The sequence below is a fragment of the Puma concolor genome, chromosome B2, assembly GCF_028749965.1.
Source record: "Puma concolor isolate L17-30 chromosome B2, mPumCon1.1.hap2, whole genome shotgun sequence".
Taxonomy (NCBI): Eukaryota; Metazoa; Chordata; class Mammalia; order Carnivora; family Felidae; genus Puma; species Puma concolor.
The window spans coordinates 21,572,971-21,587,897 of NC_141671.1; the positions used below are offsets into that span (position 1 = coordinate 21,572,971).

Sequence of the window (14,927 nt, forward strand, 5' to 3'; positions counted from 1 at the left end):
ACATACAAATACCTTCATTATAGGCACCTAGAGCTTCAGTATTGTTGGGGATGTCTGATTACTCTGCTGTTAGATATAGCAATTTGGCTGAAATTTGGATTTGTAAACTGACCGGGCTAGGCTAACAGGAGATGTTCACCTTATTATAGGTGAGTATTAACTTCCCAGAGATTATACCAATCTGTCCCAATAACCACTTACATACAAGTGTGAATCTATAAGAATTCTTTCTTATAACCCTTTATTAGGTGTCTTATGGATGAGTAATTGAGTTCAATATTATTTTATCTCTTTTGGTTTGATCAGGTATTATGGAATTGTGTGTGTGTGTGTGTGTGTGTGTGTGTGTGTGTGTGTGTGTGTGTTTTCTGTCCTTCTTTTAGCTTTAATGAAAACTTTTTAATATAGCTTCTCAAACTATTACCCTTTAGGACATTACTACTACTGATGCTGAATATTTCAAAGATTGTGAGAAAATTAGTGATATAATGCTACAAAAACTGAAGCACTTCCATCTTAAAAAGAAAAATTTAGATAAAAAGGTACTGTATTTATTCTTTATTCTAAAACCTGTATCATTTTTGGTGAAAATAATAGTCAAAGAGAAAGGTAACATGAAACTCTCCAAATTTTGATTTTTTTAAAAGAATCATTTTGGAGGACCAGATTAGTTTTACTATGGCCCTAACTAAGGAGATACATTGTTCAACATTTGGCTTGTTTTATAACTTAAGTTTGTATTACAAAATATTATTCATCTACCAAAAAAAGGTATGATTATTTTTTCCACTTTTGCATGGCACTACTGATTCTTTTTTTTTTTTAATGTTTATTTTTGAGACAGAGAGAGAATGAGCACAAGCCAGGGAGGGGCAGAGAGAGGGAGAGAGACACAGAATCCGAAGCAGGTTCCAGGCTCTGAGCTGTCAGCACAGAGCCCTATGTGACGCTCAGACTCAAACCACGCGATTGTGACCTGAGCCGAAGTCAGATACTTAACCGACTGGGCCACTCAGGCGTCCCAGCACTACAGATTCCTGAAGAACAGTGTATTTTGATATCCCGATAGTGGTTTCAAACTTTATCACTTGGAATAGTGGATACATTGAAAATCAGTCATTTTATTTTTCAAGTGGCACAAGCATAAGGGAAGAGATTCCTGGAATTTCTTCAATTATTCTTTTCTTGGTATAGTGGTACAGCGATGGAGGGACAGATTAAGAGAGTAAGTGAAATGGGGAAGGTAATACCAGGATGTTAACTTCTGCCAGTTTTCATATGAGAAGAAAACAGAAGTGACAAGTTTATCAGCTAACGGAATAAAAATATACTCAAGTATGGGATCTTGGATTGTAGTAACAAACTCAGTCCTATATTATCAGGAAATTACTTCTCTGAACTAGTGTGGGTAGAAATTTATGCAGGTATTCTGGGGAGTCTCTTTGTCTTCTAGTTAACCTGTAGAGAAAAGGATCAAGGAATAACAGATATGCAGAGAAACAGATACATCCTCCATTTTTTAAGCCACCCTTCAAAAATAGGCCCCATTGATGGGGCACCTGGGCGGCTCCGTTGGGTAAGCGTCCAACTTCGGCTCAGGTCATGATCTCACGGTTTGTGAGCTCGAACCCCGCGTCGGGCTCTATGCTGACAGCTCAGAGCCTACAGCCTGCTTCAGATTGTGTGTCTCCCTCTCTCTCTGCCCCTTCCCCACTTATGCTCTGTCTCTCTCTGTCTCTCAAAAATAAATAAATAAATAAATGTAAAAAAAAAATAAAAAAAAAAAATAGGCCCCATTGAGGATTGGAGCAGGATGTTACAAAAATACAATGTCAGATGTTTGTGTTCTTTTGGTAAATTTACTGAAATATTGGCAGGTGAAATGATGTGGTGTCTGTGATTTGACTTAGTGAAGGGGAGGATTGGAGTGGGGAAGACATGGTTGGGGATATAAATGATACAAGATTGGCTGCTAACCGTCAATAGTCGAAGTTGGGTGATAATTAAATGAAGGTTCGTTCAAGTTTTTTCTCTATTTATATTGGAAATTGCTCATAATAATAATTCTGTGCTTCATAGTTTACCTCACTGATTTTTACAGAAGTTTGAATTTTGAAGATTAAGATTTATTGTTATTATACTGAAGGAACAAATTAACAAATAAGAAATGATTATAAATTACACCTAGGAAAAATTGGTAGTTTCTTTTTTTCCTCTAAAGAATTCTGATAGTCTGGTTGTAAAAACAACTGAATATTGGCATAAGCTCCCAGAGATTCCCAAGCCCACCCTCAGGTTCATTGATTGGTAGGACCCGTGGGACTCTGCATAGAGTCATACTCGAGGCTCTGTTTCACAGTGAGGGGATACAGAGCAAAGTCAGCGCCTGGAAAGGGTGCTCAGGGCAAAGTCTAGAGGAAAACAGATTCAAGCTGCCAAGAGTTCCTTCTCAGTGGAGTCATGCAAAATGCACTTCATTTTCCCAGCAATGAGCTGTGACAATATATGTGAAGTTTTTACCAGGGAAGCTCATTAGAGACCCAGCACGCAGGATTTTTATTGGGGGCTGCTCACATAAGCACCTCTGACTAGCACATACTAAAATTCCAGACCTTCCAGAAGGAAAGAGGTGTTCGTAAACACTATATCTTTGTACAGATAGATGAGGCACAATGAGCTGTTCATATTATGGAACAATGGAAATCCTCCTGCAATCCAAGTTTCCAGTCCCCGAGGGAGCAATCTGACTAGCAGGCCTTTCTAAGGAGAGCAGTCTCAGATCTGCTGTGTGATCGCTTTTCTGTACATGAGCTGTAAAAACAGTAGATCTTTGGAGACCAGGGATTAGATGGTGCATGATTTGATGATTTTATTATAAATGTTATAGAATGTAGTTTTATTTTGTCTTCTTTTCTGAAATGTAAAATGCTTTTCTTCTTAGCTACTGAAACATAAAGACAGAATCACAGCTTTTAGAGAGTTGATTACTAATGAAAAAGCATTTCAAGATCGAGTTACTGAGGTGAGTGTAATATTTACTGTGCACTGTCCTTAACAAAATACAATTTCAGATATTTATGTTCTTCTGGGAAATGTGTTGAAATCCTCCCAGCTGTATGTTCTATACATCTATGATTCTAGCCATTGAAGATCTCTTTGATTGTTAAACTTATAAAGTATTTATTGTCAAATTTTCCAAGGAATGTGGAAGTGTTGGAAGTGAGCACAAATGTATGTAATCTCAGGTTACAGGCTTTGATTCAGATGAAACCAAGAATGTTGGAGATGTACCTATCTTACTGGGAGCCAAACGGAATAAGTACCACAGTCTGAATGAAGAGCTTGATTGCTTGGTAAGAAAGATCTTTTGTTGGTTTGCTATCCTTTTTATCCATATTACCATTTTATGGACAAGTTTAAGAAACTATCAACCTTCGGGGCGCCTGAGTGGCTTTGTTGGTTAAGTGTCCAACATCAGCTCAGGTCATGATCTCACCGTTCATGAGTTCAAGCCCTGCATAGGGCTCTGTGCTAACAGCTCCGAGCCTGGAGCCTGCTTCGGATTCTGTGTCTCCCTCTCTCTCTGCCCCTCCCCCACTCATGCTCTGTCTGTCTCTCTCAAAAATAAATAAACATTAAAAAATTTTTTGTAATTAAATAAATAAAGGATTCTTTGAATCAAACTTAAAAAAAACTATCAACCTTCAAAAACTTTGTTCATTAAAATGGTCTTACACTGGCACTGTGGCAGTATTATTTGACCACAAGAGTATAGAATTGAAGTTTGTACTTTCAGGTTTTGAAATTTTACATATTGTCCTACCTGATACTGTTTAAAGTAATCAGATTTATTTTTTCAAAATGCAGAAATAAAAAAAATGTGCTATTTTTCACAGCGATTGAAGCACATTTATATTTTTGCACATTATTTATTTTAGTAATCTCTACACCCAACGTGGGGCTCGAACTCACAGTCCTGAGATCAAGGGCTACATGCTTTTCTGACTGAGTCAGCCAGACACCCCACTACCATCATTTTTATATCAGTATATCAATAGCTGTTTATAACAACTATGATTTAGGAGTACTTTGGGAAATAGTTCTTATAGTTTACTTTAGATGCCATCTAAAGATGAAGGCATCACCACAGAAAAGAAGTAGTAATCATGTGACTTAAGGGAGGTGTTAGCTAATGTGGTGGCGATAATCATTTTGCAATATAGAAGTGTATCAAACGAATATGTTGTACACCTTAAACTTACACAGTATTATATGTCAGTTATATCTCAATAAAGCTAGAAAAAAATAAAGATAAAACATGAAAAATATGTTATAAGAAAGTGAAAATGTGAGGTGCCTGGGTGGCTCAGTCAGTTAAGTGTCCAACTCTTGATTTCCGCTCAGGTCACGATCTCACAATTTGTGAGCTCAAGGCCCGAGTCAGGCTTTGCACTGACAGCATGGAGCCTGCTTGGGACTCTTTCTCTCTCTCTCTCTGTCTCTCTGCCTCTCCCCTGGTCACACTCACTCTCTCTCTCAAAAATAAATACATAAACTTAAAAAAAAAAAAGTGAAAATGTGATCTTGGTATCTAGATAGTTACAGAATTACAATCCAATTGGATTTTACTATAATGAAAAGGTGATTAATTAATGTAATTTGTTTTTTAATAGTGATTAATTAGAGAAGTCTATAATATTTCTAAATTATTAAAAATTGGCATTCTGCACTAAATTCATAGCATAACCATTCATCTTTAAGAGAGAAGAAAAAGTCCAATGGGCTCAAAAGTTTCTTGTAATTCATTAACTTTTTAATTTAATAAGTTATTATTGACTTCCCAGAAAAGGCTAAATAAAAGTTGTAGTCACTCTGGAGACAGAGAGCTAAATCAAACATGATGCCCACTTCTTTTTGTTTTAATTTAGTGTTTGTTTATTTTTGAGAGAGAGAGAGCATAAGCAAAGGAGGGAGGGCAGAGAGAGGAAGACACAGAATCTGAAGCAGGTTCTAGACCCTGAGCTGTCAGCACAAAGCCCAGTGCAGGGCTCGAACTTACAAACCGTGAGATCGTGACCTGAGCTGAAGTTGGACACTTAACTGACTGAGCCACCCAGGCAACCCCCTGATGTCCACTTCTAACATAAATAACTATTCATAAGGGGTAATGGAGAATTTTTTTAAGTTTATTTATTTTGAGAGAGAGCACAGAGAGAGGCAGAGAGAGAGGGGGAGAGAAAGAATCCCAAGCAGGCTCCACACTGACAGGGCAGAGCCCAACATGGGGCTCAAACTCACGAACCATGAGATCATGACCTGAGCTGAAATCAAGAGTTGGGTGCTTCACTGACTGAGCCACCAAGGCGCCCCAAAGGAGAAATTTCTTAAAAAGTGATACAGTGACTAGCATCTGTCAGAGGCCATGTTTGTTGAATGAGGAGTCCAGAGGAGGACCAGATGCTGTCCAGGTGGGGGAGTCATGGAACACCTCGTGAAGGAGAATGGCTGGTTATGTCCGACCATAGAGGGATGAGAGCAGACCCTCAGTAAGTTCATTAGTAGTTTCTCTGCTTCAGCATAGAAGATACTGTGAGGGAACTTCATGTTCCCAGCAGTGGGAAGCTGGGAAGGAGAAAGAGCACACAACTGGAAGCATGTCAGATACACGATGTCATTTTTTTTTTTTTAACGTTTATTTATTTTTGAGACAGAGAGAGACAGAGCATGAATGGGGGAGGGTCAGAGAGAGAGGGAGACACAGAATCTGAAACAGGCTCCAGGTTCTGACTTATCAGCACAGAGCCTGACACGGGGCTCGAAATCACAGACTGCGAGATCATGACCTGAGCCAAAGTCGGACGCTTAACCGACTGAGCCATCCAGGCGCCCCACGATGTCATTTTTAAAGTGTGCTGTGGCCTACTTGTGCAAACCGTGTCTCAGACCAAATAATTGATGAGGAAGGGACAACTCTTCACTGGAAAAGTAAGCTATTAAAAGCGGAAGAGAAGAGGCATCTTTTCCTAGCAATTCTAATGGCTGCCCAAACCCTACATTCAAGACTGAGGTGGGGTGCCTGGGTGGCTCAGTTGGTTGACCGTCCAACTTCAGCTCAGTTGATGATCTTGCCGTTCATGGGTTCAAGCCCCGCATCGGGCTCTGTGCTGACAGCTCAGAGCCTGGAGTCTGCTTCCAATTCTGTGTCTCCCTCTCTCTCTGCCTCTCCCCTGCTTATGCTGTCTCTCTTTCTCTCTCAAAAATAAATAAACATGAAAAAATTTTTTTAAAAGACTGAAGGGGAACTTTCAGTGAATGGGTCAGACTGACAACCACCTGAGCCTGCTGATTAATGTCAACCTCACTAAAGGGGAGACGCACATGCCTGTGCCCTGTGACGTGCCACAGGAAGGACACACACAGCAGCATCTATGAAGCCTTTTCAGCAAAACAGCTGGGTCCGAAAGCAGCTTTCTAGACCTAACTACCTTGACAGTAGATAAAGAGATGAATTAAATGACACCATGATAACAAATGCAGAATGTGAAAAACTCTCATCAGTCAACACTGGACACAGGGAAAGGAAGGAAGCGAAGGAATAACGATTATAGACTAAAGGAGTTTGGAGACAAGAAACTAATCAACCAAATGCAGTGAGTGTGTGACACCCATGTGTACAGGTCCTGATTTGAACAAACCCCCTATAAGAAGGTATTTGTGAGGGGCTCCCAGTAACAGCTCAGAGCCTGGAGCCTACTTCAGATTCTATGCCTCCCCCTGTCTCTACCCCTCCCCTGCTCACACTCTGTCTCTCTCTGTCTCTCAATAATAAATAAATGTTAAAAAATTTTTTTTAAATAAAAAAAAGGTATTTGTGAGATAGTAGCAGAAAAATCAACACAGTCTAGATATAATATTAAGAAGTTATTGTTAATTTTACTAAATGAAATAGTGATATCACTGTGTTTTTAAAGCCCTGATCTGTTAGTGATACATATTGAAAAGTATGTGTGAATGAATTAATAGGATGTCTAGGTTTGCTTTAAAATACCCTAGGAATAGACACTTGGGTAGCTCAGTTGTTTAAGCGTCTGATTTCGGCTCAGGTCATGATCTCACAGTTTGTGAGTTTGAGCCCCACGTCAGGGTCTGCACTGGTGGTGCACAGCCTGCTTGGGATTCTCTTTCTCCCCCTCTCCCTCCACCCCTCCCCAACTTGTGTGCACATGTTATCTCTTTCTCAAAAATAAATAATAAACTTTAAAAATAAACTAGGGGGGCCTGGGTGGCTCAGTTGGTTGGGAGTCCAACTTCGGCTCAGGTCATGATCTTGCCTATAAGTTCTAGTCCCAGGTCTGGCTCTGTGCTGACAGCTCAGAACCTGGGGCCTGTTTCAGATTCTGTGTCTCCCTCTCTCTCTTTGCACCTGCCCCACTGGCGCTCTCAAAAATAAATAAACATTAAAAAAAGTTCTTAAATATTCCAGGGAAATGAAAAGCTGGCCAAGTTGGGGTGGTGGGAGGTTGAAAACGGATGAAAAAACAATGGAAAATGTTGATAAGTTGTTGAAGTTAAGTGCTGGGAACATGGAGGTTCATTTATACTAGTCTCTCTACTTTTGTATGTGTTTGGAATTTTCCCAAATAAAGAGTTTTAGTTGTGTTCTTTGTTTTTGAAGTGCAGAAGTATGCTCCAAGAGGCTCATTTCTCATTCTCTAAGGAACTCTAGGCCAGCAAGACTTGGTCTGCTGGAGCTAAATTTGAGGCTCATACCTCCTCTCCTCCTTTGTCTTGTGCTTCTCTTGTGGCCCTTCTGACCCCTTGCTTTTGGTTCTTCTTCACAATTCTGATCCTCTTGTTGCTCGTTTCACCTCCTGACCTCTTCCATCTTGAGACAGCGTCCTTGACCCCAGCTTTGCCTACTGACTGGCTCTAGCACTGTGGTTGTTTAACTGTCAAGTACAAAATGTATCCTGATCCTAGAAGCCCTTGATAAGGTACACCAAAGGTGGGGATTTAGTCAGAGGGAACAGACAGGCGTCTAGTTAACAGTGCTGAAGTTCAGGGGTGCCTGGGTGGTCCCAGTTGGTGAAGTTTCCTATCTGACTCTTGATTTTGGCTCAGGTCATGAGTTCAAGTTCATGAGATCAAACCCTGAATCAGGCTCTGCGCTGACTGTGCAGAGCCTGCTTGGGCTTCTCTGTCTTCCTCTCTCTCTCTCTGTCCCTCCCTCCCTCAAAATAAATAAATAAACATTTAAAAAAAAAAACAGTGATGGGGCACCTGAGTGGCTCAGTTGGTTGAGAGCCCGACTTCGGCTCAGGTCATGATCTCATGGTTCGTGGGTTCGAGCCCCGCATGGGGCTCTGTGCTGACAGCTCAGAGCCTGGAGCCTGCTTCTGATTCTGCGTGTCTCTCTCTCTCTCTGCCCCTCCCCTACTCGTGCTCTGTCTCTCTCTCTCAAAAATAAATAAATATTAAAAAAAAAAACAGTGATGAATTTTAGGGTTCAAGTTAGGCTAGTTGTAATGATTCTTCAGGGTCCTCCTAGATCCCATCTTCAGTAAAATAGGAATTTTTTTTTAAGTTTATTTATTTTTAAGGAGGGGGAGGGGCAGAGGGCAAGGGAGAGAGAATCCCAAGCCTACTCCATGCTGTCAGCACAGAGCCCAAAGCAGGGCTTGATCTCACAAACCATGAAATCACGACCTGAGCCAAAATCAAGAGTCAGACACTTAACTGCCTGAGCCATTTTAGTGCCCCCAAAATCTTTTTATAAAAATAAAATACTTTTACACTAGTATTATAGAAGATATCCTTTTTTTTTAAGTTTACTTATTTATTTTGAGAGAAAGTGTGAGCAGAGAGAGAGAATCCCAAGCAGGCTCTGTGCTCTCAGCACAACAGAGGGCTTAATCCCATCAACTGTGAGATTATGACTTGAGCCGAAATCAAGAGTCGAATGCTTAACTGAGCCACCCAGGTGCCCCTAGAAGATATCCTGTAACCATAATTATATAATAGTTGAAGACTAAAAACTGAAATACTATTCTAAAACATCCCACTTTACTGTAACACTCACTGTATTAAATGAAACGTTAATTTATTCTTTTGGTAGTCTTAGAAGTTTATTTCTTCTCAAGGAAATGCTCAGAAAGTAGCAAATTTCCTTCATTTTCATATTCATCTCCTATAGTCCTAAAAATAAGGAAACAAATATTATATAAGGCATAAAACTACTGCTCTAGGAAAACTTTTCTAAGTAAGCCAAAAGAAAACGGTCACAACCCAATGTCATATGGTTCCTCTGAACTATTAAATATACCCACCAGTTCCTGGATTTGGATACAGTATTTCCTTGAGTAAACCTTACAGTTTGTGGGCCTCTCTGCCACTGAACCACCAACCTCCCGAGGAAGATTCTGGGCTCACTGGAACTCAGGTCACACAGATGGGCGGGCTATCCAGTTGGGCAGAACACTTGCTCCTCAGTTTCCACAGGAAGATATTGACCTTACCATCTGTTTCCTTGCCGTCTCCAGCACCCAGGGCATTCATGGGATACTCTGCTCCCTTTCCTCATCTTTCTGGTTTTGATTTTCCTAAATCCTATTGTGAAGCCAGTGCAAGAAGCAATACTTGCACGACAGATCCTGGTTGCAGGATATAACATCAGTCTATTTGTTGACCAACCTAGAACTTAAGAACTCTTCCATCTCGGGCGCCCGGGTGGCGCAGTCGGTTAAGCGTCCGACTTCAGCCAGGTCACGATCTTGCGGTCCGTGAGTTCGAGCCCCGCGTCAGGCTCTGGGCTGATGGCTCGGAGCCTGGAGCCTGTTTCCGATTCTGTGTCTCCCTCTCTCTCTGCCCCTCCCCTGTTCATGCTCTGTCTCTCTCTGTCCCAAAAATACATAAAAAACGTTGAAAAAAAAATTAAAAAAAAAAAAAAAAAAAGAACTCTTCCATCTCTGAAGAATTATCTGTGCAGCCCTGTCATTCCTCCCAGAGCAATCCACAGTAGAAAATCCATTTCACTTCTTGGTCAAATACACATATACCCCACGCACAGAAGAAACACTGGGTTTTTATTGTTCTGTTCTATTCCATTTTTGTGCATGTTGGTCATAAATTCATTTCACTGCTTAATGAGTCACAACCTGGATCATGATTATTAGCAGAAAGCTGCTGCTTGAAACATGTTGTCTTGGCCCTCCAAAAGGATTGCTTTTACCAGGTTGTGTTTCATGTTATGCCCTTAGCAATCCTAGGAAACCTCTTTCTCTATTTGTTACAGAGAGATTATTGTTTCACTTAGTGCCACGTGGATGAGAACCTCCTTTGAGGCCTCAGGCCTACTAGGAAAAACTTCTCTTTAGAAACAGGTGTGTTTTCATCACACGAATAATGCAAATCATGTAACTGGCCAGATGTCAGTTTTGCTTTAGCTGCCAGGAAGTTCAGTATCAAATGCATGGCTCTGTAGTGCAGGTTTTACCTGTCTTCATGTATGCATCTTGTTCTTCACTTGTTCTGTACATTCTGATTTAATTGCATTTAACTTATATTTTACTATATGTATTCAATCTCAAAACCATGTAAAGAATTGGGAAATTAATCAATCAGCCAGCCTTCAGATGTCCCAGTCTCCTAGGCCATTCATAACAATGACGGATATATTTACGGTCATGGTTAAACGTTATTTCTACCTTGACACACTTTCTCTGTAAGTTGACAGCAGCAGAGCATAAGACAATCCCATTTGAGGAAAAAGTGTTAGTGTAAGCAAAAAAAAAAAAAATTTTTTTTTTCTTAGGAAACCTGGAATTATGAACTATGTAGAACCAAATAGCTTGACTGTATTACCAGGCCACTTGTACCTCTCATCATAGAAGGCCTCAGTGATCCTCGCAGAGGCGTGTGGGAGGCACAGCAATGGCCACCCAACACAGCAACAGAGATTTTGTGTCGCTTAATGAAATAAAAAATCTAGGCACTTACAGCAAAAGGGACTTGGTAGCTGTGATTAAATCAAGGAAACTTCTGTGGAGATAGATGATTAAATCAAGGTCCTTGGGATGTGGAGGTGGATTATCCTGAATTATCAGGATGGGCCCAATCTAATCTCATGCATCTAGCCATGTCTGAGAGAGCTACAACCTTGAAGAATGTTAGAGATGCAACGTGCTGGCTTTGAGGATGAGGGAAGGAGACCACAAGCCAAGTGACGTGGGCAGCATTTAAAAGCTGGAAAATCTCCCCTAAAGCCTTCAGAAAGGAACACAGCCCTGCTGACACTTTGACCTTAGCCAAATGAGATCCCTGCCAGACTTCTAACCTACAGAAATGAAAGATAATAAATTTCTGTTGTTTTAAGCCACTTAGGTTTGTGGCTATTTGTTACAGCAGTAATAAAAAGCTAATACAAGAGGTATTGACCTTATTTTTTGGGGGGGGGGGGGTGGATTTCAGTGCCTCATAATATATTAGGGCAAGTTAATATATTATTAACTTGGAACTATGTCCATAAATCTAGAACACAGGGGGACTGTAAAGGGGACCCAACCCAGGAAATCTTCCTCCGGAGGACTTTATAACTGAGCAGTAACACCTGGTCCGAGGGAACCTCATCCAGCACCACCAGACAGCTGGCTTCTTCACCTCTCAGTACCTGTGTCCACACAGCATGGAAAGCAGCTTTCCAGGAGGACTTCCTCCTCTACTCTGGCCAAGTGTATAGGGCCTGTGAATAGGGCCAGACACAGGTACTCTTACTCTGCCTAGCTCAGCCCTACCCTGGGAGTCTGCCTCTTTGAGATCATTGGCAAGGCCCCTCGCCACTGCTGTAGGTCTGCATTTGCACCACGTGCTCCAGCACACGTGGGCAGACCCCACAGGAAGGGAGGTGCTGGGGAGATGAGAGAGCATGCCCCTGCAATGCTGTCAGCCCTCGAGCACCCTCCAGATACTTCTTATCTCCACTTATGCAAGGGCTCTGATGCGATCTTAAAAAGTATTTATTTTAAATATTTCACACCAAACTAATATAATAAATAACCCTGTATGTACCACCCAGGTAAAGAAATGAAACGTGAATATAGTTGAAGCCCCCTGTGGCTGTCTCCAGTTGCATTTTCGTCCCCTCCACCCAGTGGTAACCATTATCCTGAATTTAATGTTTACCTTGACCATGCAGGTCTGTATTTCCTGCATATATATGTATCTTTAAACAATGTGCAGTATTGTTTTGTATATCTTTTATTATTTTACATATCTTTTTTATTGTACATCCTTTTCTAAGTTTTTTGGCCTCAATCCTATAACTGTAAGGTTCTTTTTTTTTTTGTGATAGATGTAGCTGCATTTACCCATTTTCACTCCTATGTAGTATTTTAACATATGAATAAATCATAGCTCACACTAGAACGTTTCAGATATACCGAGTCTTTGTCCACAAACCTTTGCAGAGTTGAAATCATAATGTCTATATACTGTTGAATTTTAATTGATATATCACACATTTTTATATGCTACTATACTATCCTTATAGATTGTATATAGATTATATATAATTCTCAATGGCTGCATAATATTCCATAGAGTGAAAATACAATAATCTTTTAGCCATTCCCCTTATTGGATGATTGAGTTCTTTCTGCTTTTATGGAGAGGCTTTTCATTTGTGATTATTTCCTTAGAATAAATTATTGAAGTGGCATTACTGCTTTTAAAGCTATAAATATGCATGTGAATCTTTATGTACATAATCAAATGAATTTCAAAAGACTAACTTTACCTTACAGATATCAGTGTGTTAATGGTGCTATTTCATCAAATATTACCACTTGAAATGTTTCTAACAATTGACCTTTTAGTTTATACTTGTAGTAAGATGAAACATTTTTTAACATACTGTTTTTACAATTGTGTGTGGGGGACAGTCTCACCTGCAGATTTTAATATATACAGAGTTTAACAACTCTCTTTTAACAGAGATTTTAACATATGCATTATATTTTAAAGAATAATAATTGTGATAGAATAAATAACATCCTGTTTGTTATATGCAGATTCCAAACTGCTTTCCAAGACAAAGTTTTAAATGTTATTGTATATATTCCTAGGCCTGATAACCATCTAAAGATTTTTTTGCTTTTTCTTCAATTTCATGTGTCCCCAAATCTGATTTCTCTTCTACCTTCACCTAGTTATGGAGACTGACCAGGGAGGGTGGGAGGGGTGGGGAGCAGGGGGAGGAGTTTCCCCGTGAGGGCTGAGATCCTCACTGGGCGCAACAAAGGATGCCAAAATCAAAGGACTAAACAAGGCCAAAAACCATGCAGGAATGTCATGGGAAAGACCTAGAAGGGAAGCCACAAGAATCATCGACCAGATAGGAGGATGGGGTGGAGGTGTGGTGGCACCAGGTACAGTACCTATGGATCCAGAAATCTAGGGCCAGACAGAATAGAGCCAAGTGAAGCCTCTTCTCTGTGAACCATGTGGTGAATGGGAGCTCTATCATCGGTTTGACTCACAGTGGTCTAGATCTCCTGCTATTTTAAGCCAAGTGCATAGATAGTCACTTTACTACTCTTCAGTTTCTCATACTTCATCCAAATCTACTTTCTTTTAGTGGAGACTTCAAGTGGGTTCAGGTTAGCATTCAGCTCAGAAGTGCTACAGTGTCTCTGAGACATCAAGGAAAAGACACATTAAAGGACACCTTTCATTAATATTATTCGAATATCACATTCAAGGTTATCTCATGGTATCTTCCTTTACAAAAGAAAAATGTTACCACCACTCCACCCTTTATTATTTAAATATTACTTTACATATACTTTTTGGTATGCTTTCATGAAAATGTTTTAGACTTTTTCAATGATTCAATTCTGTCTTCTAAAATTTTTCTTTTTTTTTTAAAGCTTATTTGAGAGAGAGAGAGAGAATGTGCATTCAGGGGAGGGGCAGAGAGAGAGAGAGAGAGGGAGAGAGAGAATCCTGAGCAGGCTCCGCACTCTTAGCACAGAGCCCAGTGTAGGACTCCATCTCATGAATTGTGAGATCATGACCTGAGCTGAAATCAAGAGTTGGATGCTTAATCAACTGAGCCATTCAGGTGCCCCTAAAATATTTCTATTTTGAAATTTCTTTTAAACTCTAAAATTTGACCTTTTAATGAAAAGACAAGCAATGGACTGGGAGAAATTTACAAATCACAGGGATATTTTTAATGTTTATTTTTGAGAGAGAGTGTGGGGGAGGAGCAGAGAAAGAGGGAGACAGGGGATCCAAAGCAGGCTCCATGTAAAGCCTGTTGTAGGCCTTGAACTCATGAACCATGAGATTATGGCCTGAACTTAAGTCAGATGCATAACCAACTGAGCTACCCAGGTGCCCAACAAATCAAAGATTTGATAGAGGACTTTTATCTAGAATATGTAAAGCACCAGGGTGCCCAAGTGGCTCAGTTGGTTAAGCGTCCAACTTGGGCTCAGGTCATGATCTAATGTTGGTGGGCTCGAGCCCCGCATCAGGCTCCATGCTGACAGTGTGGAACCTGCTTGGGATTCTCTTTCTTCCCTTCTCTCTCTGTGCCTCCCCCACTCATGCTTTCTCTCTATCAAATAAATTAACTTAAAAAAGAAAACTTAAAAACATATGTAAGGCACCCTCAAACTCTATAAGAAGAAAATAACCCAATTTATTTTAAAAAAAATTTTTTTAACGTTTATTTATTTTTGAGACAGAGAGAGACAGAGCATGAACGGGGGAGGGGCAGAGAGAGAGGGAGACACAGAATCGGAAGCAGGCTCCAGGCTCTGAGCCATCAGCCCAGAGCCAGACACGGGGCTCGAACTCATGGATGGCAAGATCGTGACCTGAGCTGAAGTTGGACGCTTAACCAACTGAGCCACCCAGGCACCCCG

General features: G+C 40.5%; 1 protein-coding gene across 9 annotated transcripts in view; it reads left to right on the top strand.

Annotated features, from left to right (window-relative positions):
* CAGE1 (cancer antigen 1) overlaps positions 1–14,927 on the top strand; it is a 55,321-nt gene that overhangs the window by 17,733 nt on the left and 22,661 nt on the right. For all 9 annotated transcript variants that reach the window (XM_086706338.1, XM_086706341.1, XM_086706343.1 and 6 more), the window contains exons 7-9: positions 432–542; positions 2,942–3,022; positions 3,246–3,353. In XM_086706338.1, coding sequence (XP_086562464.1) covers positions 432–542; positions 2,942–3,022; positions 3,246–3,353 — 300 coding nt within the window. The remainder of the gene's footprint in view (positions 1–431; positions 543–2,941; positions 3,023–3,245; positions 3,354–14,927) is intronic.